This window comes from Thamnophis elegans, chromosome 1 (genome assembly GCF_009769535.1).
Source record: "Thamnophis elegans isolate rThaEle1 chromosome 1, rThaEle1.pri, whole genome shotgun sequence".
NCBI lineage: Eukaryota > Metazoa > Chordata > Lepidosauria > Squamata > Colubridae > Thamnophis > Thamnophis elegans.
Window position 1 is genome coordinate 1,343,213 of NC_045541.1, and position 26,617 is coordinate 1,369,829.

The 26,617-nt window shown below is 40.2% G+C and overlaps 1 protein-coding gene across 2 annotated transcripts in view; it reads left to right on the forward strand.

Moving 5' to 3' along the window:
- IKZF2 (IKAROS family zinc finger 2) overlaps nt 1–26,617 on the forward strand; it is a 113,981-nt gene that overhangs the window by 470 nt on the left and 86,894 nt on the right. For both annotated transcript variants that reach the window (XM_032235458.1, XM_032235545.1), the window contains exon 2: nt 2,253–2,301. In XM_032235458.1, the coding sequence (XP_032091349.1) occupies nt 2,268–2,301 (34 nt within the window). In that variant the 5' untranslated portion in view covers nt 2,253–2,267. The remainder of the gene's footprint in view (nt 1–2,252; nt 2,302–26,617) is intronic.

Sequence of the window (26,617 nt, forward strand, 5' to 3'; positions counted from 1 at the left end):
TTGGAAAACCAGCCTTTAACGCGGCTCCATCCAGACGGATGAAAGGAAGCCTTTAAAAACCAGAATTCTGATTTCTGGGGGTTAATCGATTAATTGGTCCCAAGTTTTGATACTGTTGGCTCTTGTTTGAACCGAGCCGGGCTTCTCAATGGCAGGGAAGGGTCTCTCGCCCACGAGGCGCAACGTCTCCCCGAAAGAGACCCCGACCTTCCACGCCACGCGATCCCTTCCACACACGCAGCTTCGAGGGACTTGACAGCGCGCGGAGAGAAGCCGAGACGCCGGGGGAATTCGGAGGTGGTTTTCTTTTGCCCAGGGCCAGAAATAATGAGTGGCTGGGCTTTCTGGATCCTTCCTCCTCCTCCTCCTTCTTCTTCTTCAACTTCGGGATCTTCTGCTTTCAGCCCCCCCCCCCCCCCGCTCTTCTTTTCCTTCTTTCCTCCGAGGTTTCCCCCCTTCCCTCTCGGCTCTTAAGGAACCGGTGGATCAAGTTTTCTCCCGTCTGGTTAATCGCGCCGCTGTAGCTTTGGCTGACCTCCCTCTCTCCCTCTCCCTTTTTTTGTTCTTCATCTTTCCTGAAAGTACGTGCCATTCCCAACAAGCCCATCCTGAAGGGGGGGAGGGAGGGAGGGAGGGAGGGGGGAGGGAGAAGGAGCTTCCTTCTTCACTGTGCGTTTCTTTCCCTTTCGAGCCGCTCGCTCCGAAGGGTCTACCTGTAAGTTTCCTTCATCTTCCCTTGAACCCTGGAGGAGGGAGGGAGGGAGGGAGGGAGGGGGGGGGGAAAGGGGGACCGAACTTATTTCACAGGCGCCCCGCAGTTCCAGGGGATTGGAATCCCGTCTTTCTCTCCGTTCTTAGCTGGGGGGAGGAGGGGTAAAAGCTGCCATCAGAATTTGGAAATGGTGAACAAACTTTTCTTTAAAACCATAGAAGTTTTCTTTCCTCCCCCCCCCCTTTTACCTTTCTCTCCGTCTCATTGGCTGGGATAGTATTTCTCTCCTCCCCCGGGGGCTTTAGCAACTTTCCCCCCCTTGTTGCCGCGTATGTTACCTGCCGGAGGTGGAAGATAAGGTAATTTTGGGAAGGCAGGAGGGAATGGCTCTTAGGCTAAAACATTTAGATCTCACGTATTATTCTTAAAGCCGTGTAAACATCAACGCGATGGCAGCGTTGCCCGATGAAATCTAAGCATTCAGCCGAGTCTCTTGGGAATTTGATCTCTTGTATGCCAAAGAGAAAGGAACGCAGCAGATCAGTCTTTCTTTCTTAAGGAGGGGGATGAGGTAAAGGGAAGTGGTTCAGGAGGCAAGAAATGGAGCTGCCTGTTTTCCAGTAAGTAATGGAGAAATTCCAGGAGCTGGGGCTAAATATACTTGGCAATCAATATAGAAATGGTTCATTGTGAATAATTTAACTGCTTGATGTAATAAGAGTTTTGAAACTAAAGGCAAGAGGGAGCTGGGAAATGCAATTCTTTGCGGGGCATGGTTTTTTTTCCTTTTAAATTTCACTTTAAAGTGTTGATTATTTGCCTTTTTATTTCATTTCATTTTTATTCATATAGTAAATGACTTGAGTGTCATTTACTATGGTTATTTGATTTCTAGAAAGTAATAGCTGGAAAAGTGCTTCAAGAAACTTTTGAGACTGCAGTAATGCATGCAATCTGGAACTACTTTAAAAATTGCTCCAGGGTTAAAAACTTAAGCTAGAATAAACTGGTTCCTGTGCAAAAATGTTATATCAGTGTCATGGAAGCACACATTTACCATTTTTTTGTTCAGCAATTTTTGTTCACACGATAGAAGAGCCATAATGTTAAGAAACTTTGTAGCACTGACATTTGACAGTACTTAAAACTCAGTCCAAAAATTCCTGTTAGAGATACTCAGATTCCCTGTTGGATTTATTAACAAATAGCCTCCTGCCTTTGTGTAGAAGTAGCTGTTGACTGTTAAGTCACTGGCAAGCCAGTTAACACATACCTGACCTAAGTAGGATTTATTTAGAAACCGGTTAGTAATTATTTTAGTGTGTGATTCCCCCTCACCTCCTCCACATTTTTGGGAAAAAGTAAATTAACCTATTCTGATCACTGGGTGCTTTCAGAAGGATTCCAGGCAGAAATCCTTCTGCTACGCAAACACTGGTTTGATTAGCAATGACAAAAAGAAGAATTCACCAAGAAACCTCGATCTTTCAAGAGTTGACAGAGTGGGGCCGTCTCTGACAGTGTCCTTTTTATTTTATAGCACTGCACTTTGATTATGGAAGTGGAGGCTATTGATGGATACCTGCCCTGTAAGTATCAGTTTAATTTTCCTCTCATTGTTTGGACTTTTGCCTTATTGGGAGATGAAGATAATTCTTTATTATCCTATTTTGTTTTGTTTTTATTTGGTCATTTCAGTGGCACTGTATAGATGTCTTGAAAGACAGGTGGTAGGTAGCCTATATGGAACATAATCTTTCCCTCTTTTGTGTTTCTTTTAAAATAAATAAATAAGCCATACACTGTATGCAAAGGGAACTGAGTGTGAAATTGAAGGGGTGTGGACGTGTCTTTGGCCTTGTCCCAAGACCATAATATTAACCCAGTGTTGTTAATGTGTTGAGCAAGCCAATAAACGGACCTTTTTGCCGTACCTTGTGAGCAGTTGTAACCTACACCCTACACCCTTTAGTGAATGGAAGAATCTCATAACCTTGGGAGCAGAATTACCAGAAACAGTTTTGTCCTGGGTGCAAATAACAGTTTTTCTACATAAAAACTGACACTTTTTAAAAATATAATAGGTGACCATGACCTTTCACCTGAAAGGGAACACTCCAATGTGGCGATTGACCTTACTTCAAGCACACCCAATGGGCAACATACCTCACCAACTCACCTGACAAGCAGTAAGTCATCTTTTAAAGTGTTTTGCATAATAGATTAATTAATCTTGTCCAGTCTATGAGGTTGGTTTGTATACAAAGAACGGAGGGGAGATTGGTTCTTCATACTAATCTACACCTGGATGTGATTGCTAGTCTGAATTACTCCTAAATTGCTAATGAGTGTAATAATGGTTAGTTGAACGTTACAGAAAAACTTAAACTTGTTGGAAGTTGGGTGAGAAGTTCTTTTGTGATTCATTCATGGCTACAGATTAGTTCCAAGCAAAAGATATTTCAGAGTATTCAGATATTCCAAAAATATATTTGATGGACTGAATGATTGAAAAACACGCATAAAATGTTCTCTGTTACTGTTCCACAAAAATATGAGCTTTTTCAAAATGAGTTTTATGTTGTTGGATGCATGCAATACTTTAAATGCTTAAAAAAGAAAATATATATTTCTCCTGGCTATAGACACTTATTTATCAGATAGCTGTGGATTGCTTCATTATTGTTTGAAATGTTATATATTCATCTGTTCTGGTTTATACAACTGAGAAATTTTGTTTTATAACTTTTCCATCTGCCTAATTTTCTTTGCAACATATTTTATGTGGATTTCTCCATGTTTTGTTATTTAACACTTGATCATCCTAATTACTTCAAGGTACTTTTTAAATTCTTTTTTATATGTTTTATTGGTTTGGGACTGTAAGTAAATAGTTATATACTATTCCAGATTAAACTCTGCTTCAAATGTGCGGTAATAAAATATGATCGTTGTATCATCTCTTTCTGAGAGGGAGCTGTTACACTCAGTCATTTTTTTCTGTCCTTCGGCAAATTATGAGTAAAAAAAAGATGTTTTGAGTGTGTGAATTGCAAGTTTATTAAAAAGTACTCAGTTATTTACTTGTTGCTAATATTATTAATGCCCTGGACTAAATAGTATGGATTAGTTTCATGAGGAATATAAATAACATTTAAACTGAGGAATAGAAGTTTAGAATTCATTTATGTTTCTTATGAAACTAGGAAGAGTGGATATTAAATATTCCTAAAATATAATAAAATGTAGAAATAAGTTGATGTAAGAGATACGAGATTTGTTGTATATATTCCAATTAATCTACCACAATATGTATTTTTTGTGGCCAAAACTGAGATCTGAATAGGTAATAATGAAAACTTTGGCCATTTAATCTTATCTTGCACCTCCAGGATTTAATTCTTTCAAATAAATAATAGAACAATTTGCACTGAGGCTGCTTTGAAAAGATCAGTTGATAACTATATCCCTTAAATGATCTTGTTTATTTGTATCCCATTAAAACCAGAAGAAAGCCCCATAATAGGCAACTGACTTGGATTTTTATTTGCTGTAAATATTGTGTGTACCAGACAGCAGAAAGGGGGAAAAACCCTGCTTTTGAAACAAACCATTCGCACCCAACTGTATTAAAATTACATGCTTTGGAGAGATAGTTTTTTTCCTCATATTTATTAGCCTGTGGCAATTCCAAGTGAGTAAGACTTGGCTATACTATGCTTGTTTTTATGTTTCCTTCCAAAAGGTTGCAGGTTAAAAAAAATTGGCGCATATTTCATAGATGTCAGCTTCATCTTTTCATTACTGCATCTATAATTGCATCTACATAGATTATAGATGAAGCCAAGTTTTCTTCTTTTTAATGAGGATGCTACCTGGTACGTAAGATTGGCTCATATAATGTATTACATATACTTTAGTGAAAAACACTGTGTCTTCAATTATTAATTTGAGTACCTTATTGACAAGCTTGTAATTGAACATTGATGGGAAATATAAATAAGAAACAGGACTTCTCTCTAATTTTGTTTCAGTATCAAATGATAATACAGCCTCTCATGGATCAAAAAATCCCTTCTATCTACATATTGAAATTGCAATAAATGAGTTGCATGAGCTTTTGCTACAGCAGATAGGAAAACTCTGGACCACAGTTGGTTGAACAATTGTGATCAACTAACTGATCAATAAATTGCTCAATAAACTCAAAGATACTGATGATACAAACGATTGGGGACATTTCTTATTTTTTGGTGGGGTCCAGGTAGTTTGAGATTTTATTCTTCTCTTGCCTGTGACTGCCCCAAGGAGCTGCACTATCTGCCTCTAAGGCTGAGTTGGCTTTGCCCTAGTCTGATCAAAGAGAAATGATTACTGAGAGTTTTCACCTGCAGGAAAGATGAGTCCCTTGCTCAGTCTGAGGAAGTAACCGTAGTTAAAGAGTTGTAAGAGGTGTTCATAACACACTGATATGTGTAGCTCTTGACATTTACATATCTAGGCTCTGTTTCGTGTTCAAAACATTCCTAGAAAGCTGAAATCAGCCTGTTGGAGGTGCAGGGGGGAAGGTTTGCCTTGGAAATGATTCAAAACAAAATGTTTTGCACACCCCTGTAATTTAGTGATCTCAGTCATTTCAGCACAGCGAAAAAATACAGCACTGGAGAAAATTTAACACCCTCTGATTTCCTAGTATGTGTTAAGAATCTTTGTATCATTTTACAGACAACATAGATACTATATATCTTAAACAGTGGTGGAGCCTTCTTTACTTCCTCTTTTATCACTTCTGGTATCGAGCAAGATGCAAAGTTCTGGTTCTTACTCTTCTGGCAGCCTCAACCATTGTGAATTGATGTTGCATTGCGTCTTTGATGTCTCTCTCTTCTTTTGGGTCTGCCTTGCGTTTTTCCTCCTAGTGGAATCCTGTGTGGTAAATAACAGTCTAGATTTGCACAAATGCTTCAAATAACGTTCTTACCTGTGGCCCATCAGTTCATGCTTTTTGCTTTGCTCTGCTGTTGGATGTATCCGTTCCTTCAGTTTTTATGTATATATTTCCTCACTTTCATAGAAATGATTGGCTTATACAGGTGAAACTCAAAAAATTAGAATATTGTGCAAAAGTTCATTTATTTCAGTAATGCAACTTAAAAGGTGAAACTAATATATGAGATAAGCATGCATATGTACTCAGTACTTGGTTTGGGCCCCTTTTCCAGCAATTGCTGCCTCAATGCGGCGTGGCATGGAAGCTATCAGCCTGTGGCACTGCTAAAGTGTTATAGAAGACCAGGATGCTTCAATAGCGGCCTTCAGCTCTTCTGCATTGTTCGGTCTCATGTCTCTCATCTTTCTCTTGGCAATGCCCCATAGATTGTCTAGGGGGTTCAGGTCAGGTGAGTTTGCTGGCCAATCAAGCACAGTAATCCCACGTCATTGAACCAGGTTTTGGTGCTTTTGGCAAAAGTTGCTCTCATCAGAAAAGAGGACTTTGAACCACTGTGCTTCATTAAGACCAGGGTCAACGCAGCCGTCTACCAGGAGATTTTGGAGCACTTCATGCTTCCTTCCGCAGATGAGCTTTATGGGGATGCTGACTTCATTTTCCAGCTGCCCATACCAAAAAGCACCAAAACCTGGTTCAATGACCATGGGATTACTGTCCTTGATTGGCAAGCAAACTCGCCTGACCTGAACCCCATAGAGAATCTAAGGGGCACTGCCAAGAGAAAGATGAGAGACATGAGACCGAACAGTGCAGAAGAGCTGAAGGCCACTATGGAAGCATCCTGGTCTTCCATAACACCTCAGCAGTGGCACAGGCTGATAGCTTCCATGCCACGCCGCATTGAGGCAGTAATTGCTGGAAAAGGGGCCCAAACCAAGTACTGAGTACATATGCATGCTTATACTTTTCAGGGGTCCAATACTGTTCTATGTACAATCCTTGTTTTATTGATTGCATGTAATATTCTAATTTTCTGAGATGGTGGATTTGGGGTTTTCATGAGCTGTAAGCCATAATCATCACAATTATGACAAATCACAGCTTGAACTATCTTGCTTTGCATGAAATGAGCCTATGTCATATATTAGTTTCATCTTTTAAGTTGCATTACTGAAATAAATGAACTTTTGCACGATATTCTAATTTTTTGAGTTTCACCTGTATAGTATCTTGGCTTTTGTATCATTACGCATAAAGAAAAAAATGGATTTGGAACACCAATCTTTCTATGTGTGCTTTCTATGCATTTTTACATAGAAGAACGTGTGGGCTTGAAGTGGTGCTCTTCATGTATGAACTCTTCATGTGGATTTGTATTAATATGATCAAATCACATTTGTAATATGTTGGAAAGGTTTTGCTGTGCTGTTAGTGGACTGTGGATCCGTTCAAGTCTAAACTGTTGCCTGATTCATTTGCTTAATTCGGCCTTCCGAAACATGGTAACTCTTAGCTGTACAGCTCTTAAAATCCCATAATAGCAATACAATAGCAGTTAGACTTATATACCGCTTCATAGGGCTTTCAGCCGTCTCTAAGCGGTTTACAGAGTCAGCCTATTGCCCCCACAGTCTGGGTCCTCATTTCACCCACCTCGGGAGGATGGAAGGCTGAGTCAACCTTGAGCCAGTGAGATTAGAACCGCTGAACTGCAGCTAGCAGTCAGCTGAAGTGGCCTGCAGTACTGCACTCTAACCACTGCGCCACCTCGGCTCTGTTTCTGTAATGCTGGTAATTAGGGAAGTTAGTGTCCAACACACCTGAAAAGCATTAAATTGGGTAACACGGGGTTAACTGCATGGAAATATAAGGTATTGCTCTAGGTTGGCTTTGATTTAATAAAGCATTTTCCCAATCAATTGTCTGGCTTTCTGATTTGCATATCTAAAAATGTCCAACTAATAAAATGAAGTATTGACAACTTATATTAATTATTATCTGATGTTAACAAGGTTTACTTATACATTTCTTTCACATTCATGTTTCTTCTACATTCTACATTCACTGCACACTGAATGAAAATTATATTAACAGTTTGGATTATTTTAACTGAGGCACATTTTCCCTAAAATGCACAATAAGTGCTTTTTGATTTTAATTGCTGCTTAATTGGTTCCCGTTCTGGCACTCTCATTGAAAAATGATCCTGATATTGGGAAAGATTGAAAGACAAAAAGAGGAGGGGAAGGCAGAGAATGAGGGGGCTGGAGAGTGTTGTTGGCAACCTGGACATGAATTTGGGCAAACTCTGGGAGACGGTGGAGGACGGGCTGTCCTGGCCTGCTATGCTCCAGAGCAGTGTTTCTCAACCTTGGCAACTTGAAGATGTCCGGACTTCAACTCCCAGAATTCCCCAGCCAGCAAATGCTGGCTGGGGAATTCTGGGAGTTGAAATCCGGACATCTTCAAGTTGCCAAGGTTGAGAAACACTGCTCCAGAGGGTCACAAAGACTCGGCACGTCTTAGCAACTGAACAATGACCTCCATATTGAAATACCCATTATATGACATACAGCAGTTCACTTAGTGACCATACGAAGTTACAACAGCACTGAAAAAAGTGATTTATGACCATTTTTCACACATATTATTCTTGCAGTATCTCCATAATCATATAATCAAAATTTGGACGTTTGACACCTGACGTGTATTTATAAAGATTTCAGTGTCCCAGAGTCAGGCAATGTTCTTTTGTGACCTTCCCACAAGCAGAATCAATGGGAAAGCCAAATTCACTTAACAACCCTGTTATATTATTATTATTATTATTTATTATTATTATTATTATTTAGACTTATATACCGCTTCATAGGGCTTTCAGCCCTCTCTAAGCGGTTTACAGAGTCAGCATATCGCCCCCAACAACAATCCGGGTCCTCATTTCACCCACCTGGGAAGGATGGAAGGCTGAGTCAATCTTGAGCCGGTGAGATTTGAACAGCCGAACTGCCGCACTAGCAGTCAGCTGAAGTAGCCTGCAGTACTGCACCCTAACCACTGCGCCACCTCGGCTCCTATTACTTATCAACTGCAGTGACTCACCTAACTCTGGCAAGAAAGATCATAAAATGGGGCAAAATTCACTTAACAAATTTCTCACTTAGCAACAGAAATTTTGGGCTCAAGGGTGGTGTGTAATTTGAGGACCACCCATAGGGAAATATTTTATTTGTGATTTCTTTGTAACCTTGCACTTTGGTTCATTAACCTGTTGCATACAAATTATTGTACAAATGTGTTGTCATTTTCCCACCTTTTCCAGAGAGTGACGAAGAAAAACTTTGGATTTACTTTAATCTGTGACAAGAGTGCTTGCAACTTTAAAGTATCTTTGGAATTAATCTAACAAGCTGAAGCTTCAAACAGGCATCAGCCTCCCATGCCATGCGTGGCAAAAGTCTTCCCCACCAAAAGAGGCTTAGGACTGAAGATGTTCAACTGGTTAAGAGATTCTGTCATTCAGGAAGGAAAACCATGTGTGGTTCTGAAAAATGGAAGGGATAAAAGCCATACCCCCCCCCACCCCCACTACCAAAGGGCTTCTATCCTCGCCTTCAATAAAAGACATAAAAATTGAACAAGTAAATACCTGGTATTTCTAATATATTCTGGGGGTGTTGTGTCTTTCACAAGATATTAGGTTGATTTCTGCATCAATCAAACTACTGGATTTACTATCCCAAATCCCAACTATAATTCCTTCATCTGCTGCTGCTATTTCCTTGAGTCTAGCACTATGGGGTACCAGGAAGACGGGGGGGGGGGGGGGCGCAAAAATGAAGCTTCTTCCATGACCATTCTTTTATTGTAAGCTTATAGCAATAGCAGTAGCAGTCAGACTTATATACCGCTTCATAGGGCTTTCAGCCCTCTCTATGCTTGCTAGTATAGTCAACTTAGTGGGAAATCTTTTTTTCTGTGAAAAAGAGAATGCACTACAACTATTTACTACAGGGCCCTCGTAATAAGCTGTCATGATTTAAGTGTTCAGGGCCTGTGTTAGGATTGAGGAGACCCTTGATAAAGTCTATCCTTAGCCAAGAAAGCCAAAGTCACTAGGTGACTTTGGGTGAGAAATGATTTTGCAACTTCTCTTACGGGGTTCTTTGTAAAAACTAGAGAGAATTTAAATCATGCTATCTCAAATCACTCAAGGAAGACGGGGTAGAAATCTAAACAAAAATAACTCAGTTTATGGAAGTGGTATGACAGACGAAGTATCATCCGTGGGTTCTCCATATTAGTTAATGTACTTCATCAGCAAATTTTGCTTCACATAGAGCGTTGGGAACACAGCAACAGTCATAAATATGAGCCGTTGCCAAGTATCTGAATTTTGGTCATATGGGGATGCTGCAAAGGTTGTAACTCTGAAAATTGGTAATCAGTCACATTTGTCTTGGAACAATCTGTTGTAAGTTGAGGACTAATCTGTAATGACTGACACGCTGCAATTTGAAATTGTTTCAGTCTAGTGGCTGGATCTGGTCATCACTTGACACTTTTCATAAAACCGCGCTTGTATGCCCCCCTTTTTTTAAACTAACAAATTGTATTAAAGGGCTTATGCTACAGCTAATTTCATCAATGCAATGGAATGACTAGAATAATGGAGAAATTGAACTGGGATCAGGTGTGAGGGGAGCAGGGAAGACAAAATACAATTTGTTAGTCTGAAAAAGTTTTATGAGGCTCCTTGTGACCCTGGAAACTTATTAGGAAAGGATAACAAACACAGCCCCACTTTAAAAAAAAACCACAAAATATGTAAAAAGGAGAGATACAAAGATTATGTTGTCATTTGTTTTGAAAAAAGAATACTATTGATATGGTTGGGATGGAGGGTGGACACACACAGAGACCTACAATTTATGTACACATTCATATTATGAGTCTTATTTGATCACATACTGTACACACTTATATTTCTGCAGTGCTTGCTTGCTTTCTTAGCTCACAAAATAAAAAAAAAATGACTACAGTTGCTGGAGTTGCATTCTTTCTAGTTTTGGATAAAAGCTGGAGGATTCATCTCTGCCCCTCTAGGGATAGCTAGATGGTACCATGGATTGGCCAGGAGCAGCCCTGGTCTATTCCTCCTCTGGTTGCTTTGCCCTGTTGGCTCACAGAACTCAAAAAACGTTTCTTGCTTTGATCTGGGAAATTCGGGAATAGCAACTGTCTGTTCCTCCCCCCCAAACAGAGTTTTGTAGGGGGGAAAAAATACTGTGCTGTACCCGCTTGTAAAAAGGAGAATGTAGCGATTGAAAAGTGAAGACATTACTGCTTGATAAATAAATGTGTTATTCTGATTTATTCTGCCGAGCCACCATTTGCCTTCAACTGGTAGTTTCATGACTGAAAATTTGTTCTGGACAAATAAATAATGATTTCAGGACAAACCCAGTCGTTCCCCAAATTAATAGTTTTTAGAAATGCCGGCTTAGACTCATCATAAACTAAAGTATCTATGATTGTTGTAAGTTTTTGTTAGATTTCTCCAGGCAATTTAAATTCCTCAAGTTAGACAATGGAAGATTGGAAGTGGTAACAGTGATACTCCAATCCCCATAAGAGAGATGATTTTTCATCTCTCTTCCCTCTCTCTTTTTTCCTCCCCAAACCTTTGGTGGAATTTTACCAAAATATTCAAAAATCTGAACTGCTCTGTCTGTTTCTTGCATGTATATCTAGAGAGCACATACAGAATAGTCTGTTCCTTAGTGGCATGTTATGTTTTTTCTTGGTACAAAAAGTACATCTAGTGGATTTAGCCGTTCTTTACTATAGTTTGTGGTCTGTCTGAGCAAGATTTCCAACATTTCATCTATGTTTGGCAATTTATCTGATAATAGTGATTAAGACGCTGGTAGTGAAAGTCAATTTATTGGACTTAATTATTGTCCCTACTCCTCAGCCCTTTAGATTGGGGTCCTCAAGAAACGCTTCTCCGTGATGAATCCACAGTTATATGCAGTTACTTTCCTTGGAGTATTAATGTACCAGACATGACTCATCTGTTGGCATATGATATGATTCCACTTAATTTGCATACTGTAATTGTATAGCAATGCAGCAAAACTTGTTTGAGACTATTTCTTCCCTCACACCATAAGTTTGTCAAATTTCATTACTGGGTGTAATGCCTGTTAAATACAGCTTACTAGTAATAGATGTGAAATTATACAGTGTGTTGTATATGTACACAAACTTATACACGTACATAAATATGCTTACTCCTTTCTAAATATTAAGATAGGCAACTAGCAGGCTGCATATGGTTCCCATTATGTCCTTCTGTAACATTTGAATCATTTCAGTTTTACTACCGAAAATCACCAGTTGCTGGCAAATTACCATTTAATGGGCCTCTGCCAAAAGGGTCTGTCCTGTCCATTCTAATGTATATAACTGGACATGCTTTTAGGTGTTCTGTCTAATATTTTTGTTATACTGATATTCATATTGTGGTATTTTATTATACTATTAAGTCTTATTATTGTGTTAAGTTTTCATTATTACAAATAAATACTGCAAAGAAAAGAAGTTTGTTAGCCCCACATTGGTTGTATTGCTTGACTATTAATTAATGTATTAATAGGGAAGGGAAGGAAGGAGGGAAGGAAGGAGAGTAGGAGAGAAGAAACGAGGGAAGGAAAGAGGGAGGGAGGGAAGAAGAAGATAAGATGGATCTATGGGATGGTAAGAAAGCAATCTTCAAGTATATTGTCAACTGTAGGGAAAAATTGTTATAAATACATATTATTAATAACAGTGATGAGATCATATAATTGTGAATGTATATATGAAATTGATAAAATAAAAAATAATAATTAATGTATTATATGTTGCTATTTTGTCCAAAGCAAAGCACAATTAATAAGCATAATATAAAAAACAGTAAACTATATTAGCAAAATGAAAGTACAAATCAAAGGTACTCATTCTCTGAAGACTCCCAGAGGAATAATACAGTGTTTTTATAGACTTAAACCTTGCAGATTTTTGATGATGGAGTGTGGGTAAGAAATTCCATAGATTAATTAAAACAAACATTATGAATGACACACATCACTTAAACTAGAAAGATTTAGCTTATTCATTCATTCATTCAATTTTATTCAATTTGTAAACTTCCCAAAATAGAAGTTAGGGAGATAGGTGGTCCCTCAACTTATTGTTTACCGGTAATGATAAACAATTTGAATTTCACTCAGAAGCAAACTGTCAACTAGTCCATCTTGCAGAAAAGAAGGGTTACAAGGGATCGGTGCCTGTGCCACCACATTCTGGACTAGTTGTGGATTCCAAATGGTCTTCAAGGACAGCTCCATGTAGCCCACATTGTAGTAATCAAGCTGTGAGAAGAGCAGGGTCTTTTCCGACTAGGAAAGAGCAGATAAAGTTGTGCAAAGGTCTTCCTGGTCATAACTGCAACCCCTCATTGTGCAGGAACTGAGTCCAAGAAGACACCCACCCACCCACACAGAATACCTACCACTGTATAGGATTTCTTTTTTAAAAAAAAGAATAAGAGAATGTTATATTTTTATATGATACACTATACTTTAGAAATATAATTCATGGATGCTTTCAGAGTGAATACTTACATTACCTCTGTCGTGTGATACTGTATCTTTCAAATCGTGAATGAGGCACACACATCGAGGAACATGTACTTGCCATGTCAGCTTTAGTCCAAAAAATGACTTCCTTTTTTGTTTTGGTTGTGAACCAGCAGAGAAAATTGCTATGGCATTTGTGGCATTGGGGTGAAATATTAAGGCCCTGAGCCATTAAAATGGCATTCGCTCTACAAAACAAGGACTAGGCTGCAAATGGCAGGAGCTTGGCGAAAGAAATCCATTGACATCATCATTAGGACAACTTACAGTTTTTACGCTTTTTAAATTGAGGAGGTCTTTGCAGCTGAGAAATATTAACATTTCAATAGGGATAGAAAACCAGCCTAATTTTACATCAATTGATTCTCAAATACTCTTGGCCCCTTTGGAAGCCTTAAAAATATAAAAGAGAATTTCAGATTGGAACTCAGTGAATTATCTTGGGACTCTTTATGATGTAAAATTCCTTTCAAATCCATCTTAGTGTATCTTCAAGTGTTGACTATAAAAATCATAGATGATACTACACCTCCTTAGAATTGCATTATATGAATTTGATTCATTTTAGAAAAGATTGTAATAAAATTCCCACATATTACTCTCTGGTGGCAAGAGGCATTTAATTACTAATTTTGGTTTAATATTTTTGAGGAAATTGAGGGGAGGAAACCTCAGCAAAGTTTTTGATAATTGATTCGAGAGTGGTTTCATTTCTCCCAAGATTTATAAAGTGAAGCAACATAAATGAAGGCATTTTTTTCTTGTCAGTTCTTGCCAGGTTTACTCTAGCAAAGCACCAAGTAACAATGGTACACAATTCTTTGGATTAATAATATTTAAAAGTGCATTGGATTAAGAATTAATGCAATGGCAAAGAATCTTGCATTTAAAGATTAGCTTATTCAAATTTCCCTCCATTCTTAAAATATATTAACAAACTAATTGCTTATAAATTATGTCTGTACAACTATATTCTGGAACAGAAATATTGTATATGGATTTAATTTTTTGGTCTTGCATCACATGTCCTTATGCTATTTTGCTGGCATGTGATTTTTGCTGTTTGAGTACATTAGTCACTTTTTATGTTTAGAAAACAAGCAAACAAAAAATCTTATAGTTTCTGATGGTGCATTTTTTTTGAGTGAGCTCTGATAATGCAAAGATTCAGGTTCAATGAATGCAGTCTACATTATCTTCATTCATTTTGTGAGTAAAGGTGCAGATTTTGAGTCAGACAAATCATTCAGCAAACCATTCTGTAAAGTGATGAAGCTTGAGCTGCTGGTTTCATAATTGCACTTGAAGGAAAAGCTTTATTGTACAATTTAGTGCTGTCATACATTTTGTTCTATTTATTGTGATTTTTAAGCAACTATTGTCATCTCTTAATAAGAATTAAGCAAACACCATTTGACTTACCTTGCAGTAAGTATAGATAGAATTGTGTGATTACTTTTTCCTTTTATTCATGAAGAATGTGTAACTATAGTCATTAAATTAATTACTGGCTGGGATTTTACAACACAATAAAGCAAAAACAATCTGTTGTCTATTATTTAGCCATGAATCTAAGTTAACTATTATGACAAGGTTAGTAAGATATGTCCTCATGGATTGTTTTGTTATAAATAAAATTGTTCTATCAACTGATATTTTGTGCTGTCTTCCAAACAACTAGGAATATAACAGAAAAAAGTATTAAGATAGCAATAGCAGTTCGACTTATATACCGCTTCATAGGGCTTTCAGCCCTCTCTAAGCGGTTTACAGAGTCAGCATATCGCCCCCAACAACAATCCGGGTCCTCATTTCACCCACCTCGGAAGGATGGAAGGCTGAGTCAACCCTGAGCCTTGGATGGATAGATAATAGATAAGATAGATATAGAAGATAGATAGATGATAGATAGATAGATAGATAGATATGTAGATAGATAGCAATAGCAATAGCAGTTAGACTTATATACCGCTTCATAGGGCTTTCAGCCCTCTCTAAGCGGTTTACAGAGTCAGCATATCACCCCCAACAACAATCTGGGTCCTCATTTCACCCACCTCGGAAGGACGGAAGGCTGAGTCAACCTTGAGCCGGTGAGATTTGAACAGCCGAACTGCTGAACTGCAGTCAGCTGAAGCGGCCTGCAGTGCTGCATTTAACCACTGCAGAGCCACCTCGGTAGATGACTACCATTTGAAAGTTCTGTTGAAGCTGCTAATACTAGTAGTTCTGAAGGTACGAATGTAATTGAGCCTTCCAATTATATTCATAATCCGAGGATTCATAGGAATGAATCACGTCACTTGACCGCAATCCCTCCCTCTTTTCGGCTACGCATTCACTAACCGAATGTCCAGGTTGTTAACGTGAGGTACCTCAGGGTGTGGAGGGCCAAGGGGGGGGGGCTAGTGATGGAAAAGGCCACTTACATCAGAGCACCCACAGCTTCCCCCAACCCATAGATACCTCATTCAATTGCTTCCCCCCCCCCCCAGCCTGCCGTGCCAGGTAGTCTTACCTTTCGAAGATCTCCCGCGCTGCCTCCTCTCCAACCTCACCGTTTCTTTGCCTGCTCCTGGTAAGAGTAAGGAGGAAGCGCAGGATGGGTGCGCCCCCTGCGAAGCTTCCCTGACTGGAGCAGCCTCGGTGAGTCTCCTGCAAAGGCTTGGCCTGGAAAAGCGTTTGCACACCAAAGTGAGGCTTTGGGGCAGTGAACTCACATTGTTTCAAGCCTCTTGTTGGTGTGCAAAGACTTTTCCCCAGGAGACTGGAACCTTTTGGGTGCCCTGATCTCGCAGGACTTCAGGCACCCGTTCCCAGTAAAAGTGGGTGGATGCCTGAAGCTGGGTGACACCATGGCCCCAGAAGCTTCCGGTCTCTGTCCTGGTGAAAAGCGTTTGAGTGCCTACGTGTGGCTTGAAAACAGATTCGTTGCATGCAGATGAAGTTTCCAGTCTCCGTCCTGGCGAAAAGCGTTTGAGCATAACTTAAAATGATCACTAAGTGAACTGTTAGAACTCGGGCATTACCTGTAGTGGGGAAAGTGACCGTATAAAGAGCTTTTTTCTCTGAATGTTGAGTTTCTCAAGACACTGTCATGTTGATAGGAACAGGAATCATCAACCTGCCAGCACACCATCTCTCATTGTCACCCTGCTGAATATATTATTTACAGGTGACTGGATTTTATCAACCAAGCCTGTCCCCTTCACATTGAGGTGGTTTCAAAGCTGCCTTCTAAAAGTTGCTTCAGTGGTCACAACTTGTGTCATGTCCCCTAACACTGGAAATCTATCATTATAAAGAGTCTGTAAGTTTAGTTTGTAAATCTGTTTGTAAATCATGGGATTGATGCTTCCAAATCAAATCAGCAGCATTGCATCTTGCAGTCCAGAGGCTGAAATTAGCAGAAGCAGAGGAACATTATACATGATAGATAGATAGATAGATAGATAGATAGATAGATAGATAGATAGATAGATAGATAGATAGATAGATAGATATAGATACCATGTTTCCCCAAAAATAAGACAGGATCTTATTTTCTTTTGACCTCCGAAATAAGCACTTGGCCTTACCTTCGGGGAGGTCTTATTATTTTTGAGATGCAGGAGGAGGCAAGCGTGGTCACCTCATGGCTGCTGCTGTGTTGCAATATTTTGGGGGAGGGCTTATTTTTTGGGGGAGCTTATTTTAGCGCATGCGCTCAAAAGCCCAATTGGGCCTATTACCTGGGGAGGTCTTATTTTTGGGGAAACAGGGTAGATAATAGATAGATATAGAGATGATAAAGATTATTGGAGCTATACGTATTTTTTCACTCCTAAATATTGGAATTCCAACAGTACAGCTGTCTAACTCATGAACAGAAGAGAAGAGAAGAAAAAAGAAAAGAAAAGAATTCTTTATTGGCCAAGTGCGAATGGGACACACAAGGAATTTCTCTTTGGTGCATACACTCTCAATGTACATAAAAAGAGAAAAAATGCATTTTTACATACAAAAATAATAAGATGCAACACTTAGTGATAGTCATAGGTTACTAAATAAGCAATCAAATCATACTTGGAAACAAATAAAAACAATATAAATAGTAGAGATACAAGCAGTAAGGTTATTGTCATAAGTAGGAGGAGACAGGTATTAGGAAGGATGAGAAGAATAATGGTAATACAGTCTTAGTAAATAGTTTGGCAGTGTTGTGGGAATTCGTTGTTTAGCAGAGTGATGGCATTTGGGGAAAAAACTGTCCTGGTGTCCAGTTGTTCTCGTGTGCCCTATGGTGTCATTTTAAGGACAGAAGTTGAAACAGTTTATGTCCAGGATGTGAGGGATCTGTAAATATTTTCACAGCCCTCTTTTTGATTTGTGCAGTATACAGGTCCTCAGATGAGGGCAGATTGGTAGCCATTGTTTTTTCTGAAGTTCTAATTGTCTGTTGAAGTCTGTGTCTTCAACAGATAATTATAGCAGTAGACTTATATACCGCTTCATAGGCCTTTCAGGCCTCTCTAAGCGGTTTACAGAGAGTCAGCATATTGCCCCCTACAATCTGGGTCCTCATTTTACCCACCTCGGAAGGATGGAAGGCTGAGTCAACCCTGAGCCGGTGAGATTTGAACCGCTGACCTGCTGATCTAGCAGTAGCCTGCAGTGCTGCATTTAACCACTGCGCCACCTTGGCTCTTGCTGAATTGAATGAAATAACATTTTATTGGATAATAAAATGATAAACCAATTGGAACAAAATATCCATACTTTTGCAAAATCAGCATTTTCCCTTTAAAAAATAAATAAAAAGGAACCATTTGAATTTCTCTTTATATTTTTAACTCGGTTTTAGATACAAATAATGGTTTGATGTGATAAAACATGATTAAAGATAGAGTGCTGTGATAATATGTTCTGAATTATTTAGATTGGCTGGTTGTCTGAACAATGGTGCCAATTCCAGTTGAAATTAATGGAAAACTTTGTACTTGGCATCTCTGTGGCATCAAGAGCCACTACTGCAGGATGAAAATTGTGCATTTGTAAGACGGAGTACACTAGAATAGGAGCAATCCTATTTATGTGCCGTTCTTCCCTAACCCTTGCTGTCTTCCTAAAATCTTTAGCCATTATCTTAATGTAACTGTTTTCAAGCTATATGTTTCAGCTTTTATCTATAATAGCATATGTTTTAAAGTGTTGCTGTAATGCGGTTGAGGCCAAAGAAATAGAATATTGAGCCATTTCCCGACAGATAACAATCTATGTTTTCTTGTTGTTGTTTTTTGTATTTATTTCACTCAAGGCTGCTTAACATGTTCAGAGAGGGTTATAATTATAATCCCAAGATTGATGCTTTTGGGAAGAGTGTAAATTTTGTCCGGTAGTAATCCATTAAGAAATCAATAATCATCTCATACTGAAATACAGTTTGTTTTCCAGTTACATTTAGGTTTTTTAAAATTTATATTTTATTTTATTTTTCTTCTGAATTCCTAGGACAATGTCTGGTTTTGGAGGATTGGCGAAGCCAGTAATGTGTTTACTTATTAATTAAATATTCTCTTTCAGGGCATAATAACTATATCTCATCTTATCTTATTTTTATCTTTATGATTTTTAAAAACAACTCAAGGCTGCAAACATATCCAACAAACAGCCCTCCTCTTCTTTTCTCCACCATAACCACCACATTGGGGGGGGGGGGGAGAGGGGTTGGGCTGAGAGAATGATTTGCCCAAAGTTACTCATCTGGCTTTCATGGCTAAGATGGGACTTGAACTCAAGGTCTCCTGTTTTCCAGCCCAGCGCCTTCACTGCTAGACCAAACTAGCTCAGAACAATAATTGTTCTTTGAATTTTTGTAAGTTTATGTTCCATCAGTGCTGATATCTTACTATCCTGTCTTTTGGCCTGTTTTGATTGCCTTTGATTTTTTCCAACCATCAGGGGTCTGCTAAGTTTATTCGTGGCTTAACATTGGTTAAGCAAACCTTCAGTTCTATTTTTAAAACTAATAGCCAGCAATCTTATGTGTAGAATTTTTTTTTATTCAGTACTTTCTTCTTCTTATGGTATCTCAGCCATGTTTTCCAGTACAATAATTGGAAGGCATTATTTTTATTTCATTCAGTCGTTCTACTAGTCCAGATTTCACAACCATAAATTGCATTGCCGTCCTTCAGCCTCAAAAGACGATGGTATCGTGCTCTGGAAAGAGGTCCTAACGCAGCAACTGGTGTGGCTAAAAAGCCCAATTCGGGAGTGTAATCATAAATTACAAATGGGAAAATCATGGCCTTGATAATATGTACCTTTTTTCAGTATGATGTACAGTACTTTAATATTTTGTCATGATCTTCTTCCCGAGTAGCAGATGTCTGTTTCTTTCATGTCTACAGTCACCCTTCCTGTGAACTTTTGAGAATAGGAAAATAAATATGACTTCAGGTTTTCTGCCTTGTTGCATTGGATTTACAATACCTGTTGAAAATACTTCTTGATAATGAATTAATAAAATATAGATTAAAATAAAAATGTTTTACAAATGATTAAATGAACTAATATTAATAACATTACAGATTTCTGGGATGAATTTCAGCTGCAGGGGGCTACTAATATAATTATTATCTATTAATTTAGAACATTTCATTGTCAGGCTAGAGAGCGTGGACATGGGTCTTAATGATCATATTTACATAGGAGATGATTTTAGTGAGTTAATTTCTGACAGGCTAAAATCAGTATATTATTTTGGGTCTGGAAAGAAGCAGTAAAATGATGTCTGGATAAACACTGGAAACACAACAAGGGGCTAGGTGCGCCCTCCCCTTCTCACCTTTCCCTCTGCTCTGGCCGGAGAAGTCACATGATGGTGGTGTGCGGGCTGACTGACCCAGCACCCACCCGGGCACGGTGAGAGTGATGGGGCTGCCCTGGAGGGTCTCCCGCCTGGGAAGGGGTGGCAGGAGAAAGTGGGGGTCGCCCAAGGGCCTACTGCAGCTGGCAATGGGGCATGAAGGAGCGGTCACCCAGCAGAACTGGGATCATCCCCAGGTCGGTAGGGTGGTGGAGAGCTCCCTGGGGTGGGAGATGGTCGGAACCCCGTGCCCACCCTGTGGCCAGTTTGAGCGCTACTTGAAGGGACCCTCGCTTGAAGGAATGGGCGTCAGGGGTCTTCGTGCCTAGGCTTCTGCAGCATCCCGGGGGCAAAGTGCCACTTCCTAACTTCAGAAGTGAGCTGGGTGAGGTGAGGCTCCTGAAAAGGCTGCCCGTTGGATGAGGTCCATGGCTAAAAGCCTCGGAAGACCTGGACTGAGCCTCGTAGTAGTGGCAGGTTGGGTTTCCCAGCGGGGAAGCCTCTGTGCAGCTCTGGGACGGCTCAGCAAAGCCTCCCGAGGCCCTTCCCAGGAAAGTGGTGGGCTGGTGGGTGGCGGCGAGTGGTAAGGGAAGTGAACCCTGGGCCGACATCTCTGCCTCCTTCCTCTGAGAGTCATCTTGGGGAATGGACAGCCTCCCCCACCACTGCGCCCTCACCTTCCACATGGAGCCTCTGCTGGCAGAGCACCTCCCATTTTGCCCCACATATGCCCCCTCCCGGCCGCCTCTGCTTCTACAGTGCAGAACGCTGCATGCCCCCTCCCCACATTTCCTCAAAGCCAATGTAGATGTTTCTTCAGGCAAGATATTGAAGCTTGGCTCTTTTGTTCCACCTCCCCATCTGATCTTTCTCATCCAGCCCCTCTTCTACACACAGACATACACACACCGCTTGCCGCGATGCAAGGCGAGTGTGGCAGGGGAGAAATCAGAGGGAGTGGGAGGTGGAGGACAAGTCCGAGCTTGCCACTTTTCCTGCTGGCCACTCAATTGACCAGATGGGGCCCGGGTTGCAGTCAGTGGGGAGTGGGGGGGCTAGGCTAGCGTGAATGCTGCTTACCTGTGTTTAGACAGGAGCCAGGAGGAAGCAGTTCTGTGGATGAACATGGCAAAGTATTTGTATTTGTATTTTATTATTTGTATGCCGCCCTTCTCTGGGAGGACTCAGGGCGGCGAACAATTCAAGGGGGAAAAGAAGGGGAACATAAAACAGAATACAAGTAATTAAAATAACCAAGAATCACACAACCATACAAGTCGAGAGGGGAGGGGAACTCATCAATCTCAGGCCTGCTGGCAAAGCCAGGTTTTGATGGCTTTCCAGAAGGCCTGGAGAGAGGTGAGGGTCCGAATCCCTGCGGGGAGTTCATTCCAGAGGGCCGGAGCTGCCACAGAGAAGGCCCTCCCCCGGGTAGTAGCCAGGTGGCATTGGCTGGTAGATGGCACCCGGAGGAGGCCAACCCTGTGAGATCTAATGGGTCTGTGAGATCTAGTGGGAGGTAATTGGCAGCAGGCGGTCTCTCAAGTACCCAGATCTACAGGTGAGGCAGGGCGAGTGTAGGAGTGGGTGGGTGGGCGTGGCCAACCAGTGCAATAAAAATAAAAATTGCTCTGCACATGGGCAGAAGCAAAACCCAAGATGAACCGGTTTGGGGGCATGGCCAGGCTGCCATTACTACCGGTTCGGAAAGGTACACCAGATTTCTATTACCTATTTGGGGGAACCCGATCGAACCAGTAGGAACCCTCCTCTGGTTCTTACACATAACACTTAGATGGACAAGCAGAAGGAATTTTACAGATAATCCTTGACTTATGTCAGCAATTAGCACTAGACTTTCTATCACTAAGCATGAACACATCACTTAGCAATCCCTGCAGCTGTTCTTAATGGGCTTGAAGAAATTCCTTGTTGGCTTCCCACAACCAAGCTATGGGGAAGCTCGTAGGAAGTTGCACCACGCCCAGCCCTGCCTCCCGGCTGCTTGCCTCAAAGGCCTCAATAAGATACAATTTCCCTCTATTTATTTATTACTACTGAACATCATTTAACAAGGATGGCGAGGAAAATCACAAAATGGAGGAAAAACTCACTTAAATCACAAAATTGTGTGTGCGCCAAACTAGCAATAATGCCAGCAGCAACCGTCTCCTGCACAAGATGTCCAGAGTTTTACAGCACTGTGCTAACTTCCCTTATTTTTAGGATACATTTGGATCCCAACGTAGAGATTTAATTTGTCAAGCATATACAACATCCAACTAGATCAGTGTTTCTCAACCTTGGCAACTTGAAGATGTCCGGACTTCAACTCCCAGAATTCCCCAGCCAGCATTTGCTGGCTGGGGAATTCTGGGAGTTGAAGTCCGGACATCTTCAAGTTGCCAAGGTTGAGAAACACTGAACTAGATAGTTCATTTACTTTTTCACTTCATTTAACTCAATGCTGCAAAGTTTATCTAATTGCTAAATATTCCATAAAAACTGAACTTAAATTCTCAAAAGGAACATAAATAAACTAAACATGTCATTAATGAAATCTGCATCCTTATCGTTGAGCCTCCAGACCAGGCTCTTAACTGAGATAGCCAAGAGCGGGTCTTGACAACCATATACGGCAGATGAAGGAACAATGTAAGAAGAGTGGAAGGCCTCCTGCCACCCAAAAACCTACAACCAAGGGGGCCTGTAAAATGGGCAAAACAGATCAATTATTTTCCCCTGGATAAATTCCAGATTTGTTTTTGAATTTCTTTTTTAAAAAAATGTTCTAGTCTTTCTAGAAACCATAATGTGAAGCAATTAATTATTCAACGTCAAATATTGTTTTGACCATGTTGTAAGAAAAGTATTTATTGCTTTCAAAACTCAAAACAATGAATAGTCCTAGCAATGATTGACATGCACCATGATTGAGAATGAAAGGCAACAGATCATTTTCACAGAACATTTTCTTAAAAGATGGGAAACAGTTATTGTTTTTTAAAATTCAGAAGTCTGGGACTTTGCTATCATGTAGGTAAAAGAGAAAAATTGCAAACTAGAAAGTAGTTCTCATAATGCCAAGCTATAATTTGGTAGAAAATTTAATCAACTTCATTGCCAACAGTTGAGTCTTTTTCAAGTATTTTCAAAACTTCTTTTTAAAATGAAAAATTAATTGCTTTCTGTTTTCATACTCACCAAAACTAGAATAACAGCAAATAATATATGTGTGTGTGTGTGTGTGTGTTATATTTGTGCTGATAAATAAATAAAGGCACAATAAATAAATAAATAAATAAAATCAGCACAAATATAACACAAATATAACAAAGGCAACAGTAAAAATATTGGGTTTCTGTCGTGATGGACTCTTGTGACGAGCCGATTGACAGATGATGGAAGCAGTTAGCTTCCTCCCATAATTGGGGCTTACCAAGGGTTGTGACACTAAATATATATGATATAATATATATCATATTCAATGTGAATATGATAGGTTGTTCAGTTTAAACATTTCACTTAACAAAAGAATCAAACCCTGGCATTAATGAAACATTCATCATTGTATCAAGCGTACTGCTGTTCATTTCAGACTTAAGCTGAAATGCAAATACTGTAGATGTAAGTTCATGTACACATGGAAGCAAATGAGCTGGAAATTCATTTATGTTTTGTTGATATGCAAAACATATATAATTGGCAACTAGAACTGAAATGGCCTCTACCTAAATATAGAAATATTAGAAAGTTTACATAGTGTATGTAGGATATTTATATTTCTTTTTAGTTGCTTAGTAAAGCAGCTGCCTATGTCCTGCAAACTACAGGCAGTGGTGGGATTCAGCTGGTTTACATTGGTTTGGCCAAACCAGTTGTTAATGTTGTGTGCAGTTCAGCGAACCAGCTGGATCACCACACTGGGGCCCGCCTTGCAGCTCGCTCCTCCCACTCCCAGCCACTGATCGCCTTGCCCAGCCTCGCCTGAGGCCATTTCGGCATCTTGGTGCTCTCCCTCCCCTCCAAACTATCAACGTCCGTGCGGCAAAACCCCATGGCTGCTCTGACGAGGCACTCAGGAGGAGGGGTTGCAGCTACTAAATAGGTGCCCAAGCTAAGTGCCTGAAGGACCCCATCCATCACCAAGCACCTCAGCAGGTGGTGAGCGAGACCTTGGCAAAGCTCCTTAATAGACAACTTGTCTATTATCGTTGGGGGTCTTGCAAAGAGGGGCTCAGGCCCGATCCCAGCATGGCGCCATGATCCACAAACTGCTGCTGGCACTGTGGCGGCCTACCAGGGTGGCCTCTTAGTGGGCAGTGGCCTTCAGGTGGGCATCCCTTTCCCCTCCCTCCCAGCCACTCCTCACCTGGCTGAACAACTAAGGCCGACAGCGGAGGAGGGAGATCAGTTCTGGGCCCACCATGCTCAGCCAAAGGGATGCCGGGGGGTGGGATATGGTGAGGGTGGGGGAAGAATAAAATAAAATCTTGGACATTCTATTTGCTGCACCTTGATGTTATTTAGTCAACATGAATTGGATTCCAGGTTGGTGGTGGGAATTGATACCATGTTTGTTATGAGTTCTTCCCAAACTGGAGATATCGCTATGGTTCTGTGAAGAATCAAGGCTAAAATTCTAGGAAGAAAATATAACTGTCTTCAATATAAAAAATAATAAGAGAAATAAATAAGCATAATTTAATAATTATGTAGATTCTTCCTTTGAATGGAATGGACTCATCCTTTAGATTATTAGGATGAATCATCTTTCTATTCATTTTGTTGTTTTTGAAAAGTACAAATAATTGAAATTAATTCAACATTAACAGATGAGAAAACGTGTATCAGCAGCTTTTTCATGTGAGAGGGCATATCAGAAATTGTGGGAGACAGTGAAAAAATCAAATTAAATTTGATACTGTGAATAGTGTGATCCATTCATAGCACAGAACTGGATAATCCATTGGGCAAAGTATGTCCTGTGTCCATTGTTACTTGATGTTGTCAAGACACAGAAAAAGAACTTATAGGTTTAATATAAACTACGAAATTGATTTTCCTAAAGCATTTTATCACTGTCCTGAAAGTTACTAACAGCTATGGAATTTTAACAGGAAACTTAAATTATACATATCACGGTGTTTGGATTAGAATTGGAGTCAGTTACTTTCTGTCTTACCTCATAAGTCAATTAAAATAGAAAATCTAGGACAATTTTGTTTTTGCTAATCATTGTGCAGCTCCAGGCAGCCTAAACCAGCACAGCCAATGAGTGCATGGGGCAACAACTGTGAAAATATGCACAAAACTTGATTGACATTTCTTTTGGTTATTTTTAGCATGTTTAAGAAAATTAAGTGACAGTTTGATAGATTTTAAAAAGCCTATAGTAAGGGAAATTATTTTCTATAATATCACATTCTATAACCAGGCATCCTATGATACAACCAAATAATTATGTTTCCTCATTTAAGATATATACACAAATACCTGTTTCTAATTTGCATATGTTATAGCAATTAAGGAAGAACAGAAGTAGAGTTTCATGAGAGGGAGTGAGCAGAAAGTAAAAGAAAAGGAAGGAAGGGAGGGAGGGAGGGAGGGAGGGAGGGAGGGAGGAAGGAAGGAAGGAAGGAAGGAAGGAAGGAAGAGTGACAAAAAAACCCACACCAATGTTTTGGCAAGAACCTTTGTTCAGTTAGTTCAGGAGTGAAAAGATAACCACCTGAACAGTTACAAGGAGTGTATCCTGAGTACCATTCATTGGGTGCGAATGAATTAACTATTTTCTACTAAGTAAACCTTATAGAAAGAATATAATGTAGTCAATTTTCATGGAAAAAACTCACTGAAGGAATGATCAGAGAGAACTATTAGGAGTTTGCAGAGGAAGTTAAAGGATAATTGAGGTCAACCCATAGGTGGGATTCAGCAAGTTCTGACCAGTTCTGGAGAACCGATAGAGGAAATTTTGAGTAGTCCAGAGAACCGGTAAATACCACTCTGGCTGGCCCCGCCCCCATCTCTTCTCTGCCTCCTGAGTCCCAGCTGATCTCAAGGGAATGGGGATTCTGCAGTAACCTTCCCCTGGAGTGGGGAGGGAATGGAGATTTTACAGTGTCCTTCCCCTGCCACGCCCACCAAGCTACGCCACGCCTACAGAACCGGTAGTAAATAAAATTGAATCCCACCACTGGGTGTCAACCCCTAAATAATAGTGTGACCCGGCTAAGCTGAGTACCAGATAAGGAAATGAGAGAAAAAAAGCCTTCCATATGATGGATACATGATGAGGCATGTTGCAGGACTGTGCACTCGGGACTTGCAATGCTTGTGAGATATTTGCTTCACAGCTGGAAAATACCCTGGAATTGGAAGCATGCTTGTAGGGATGCAGTGGGGGGGGGGAGATC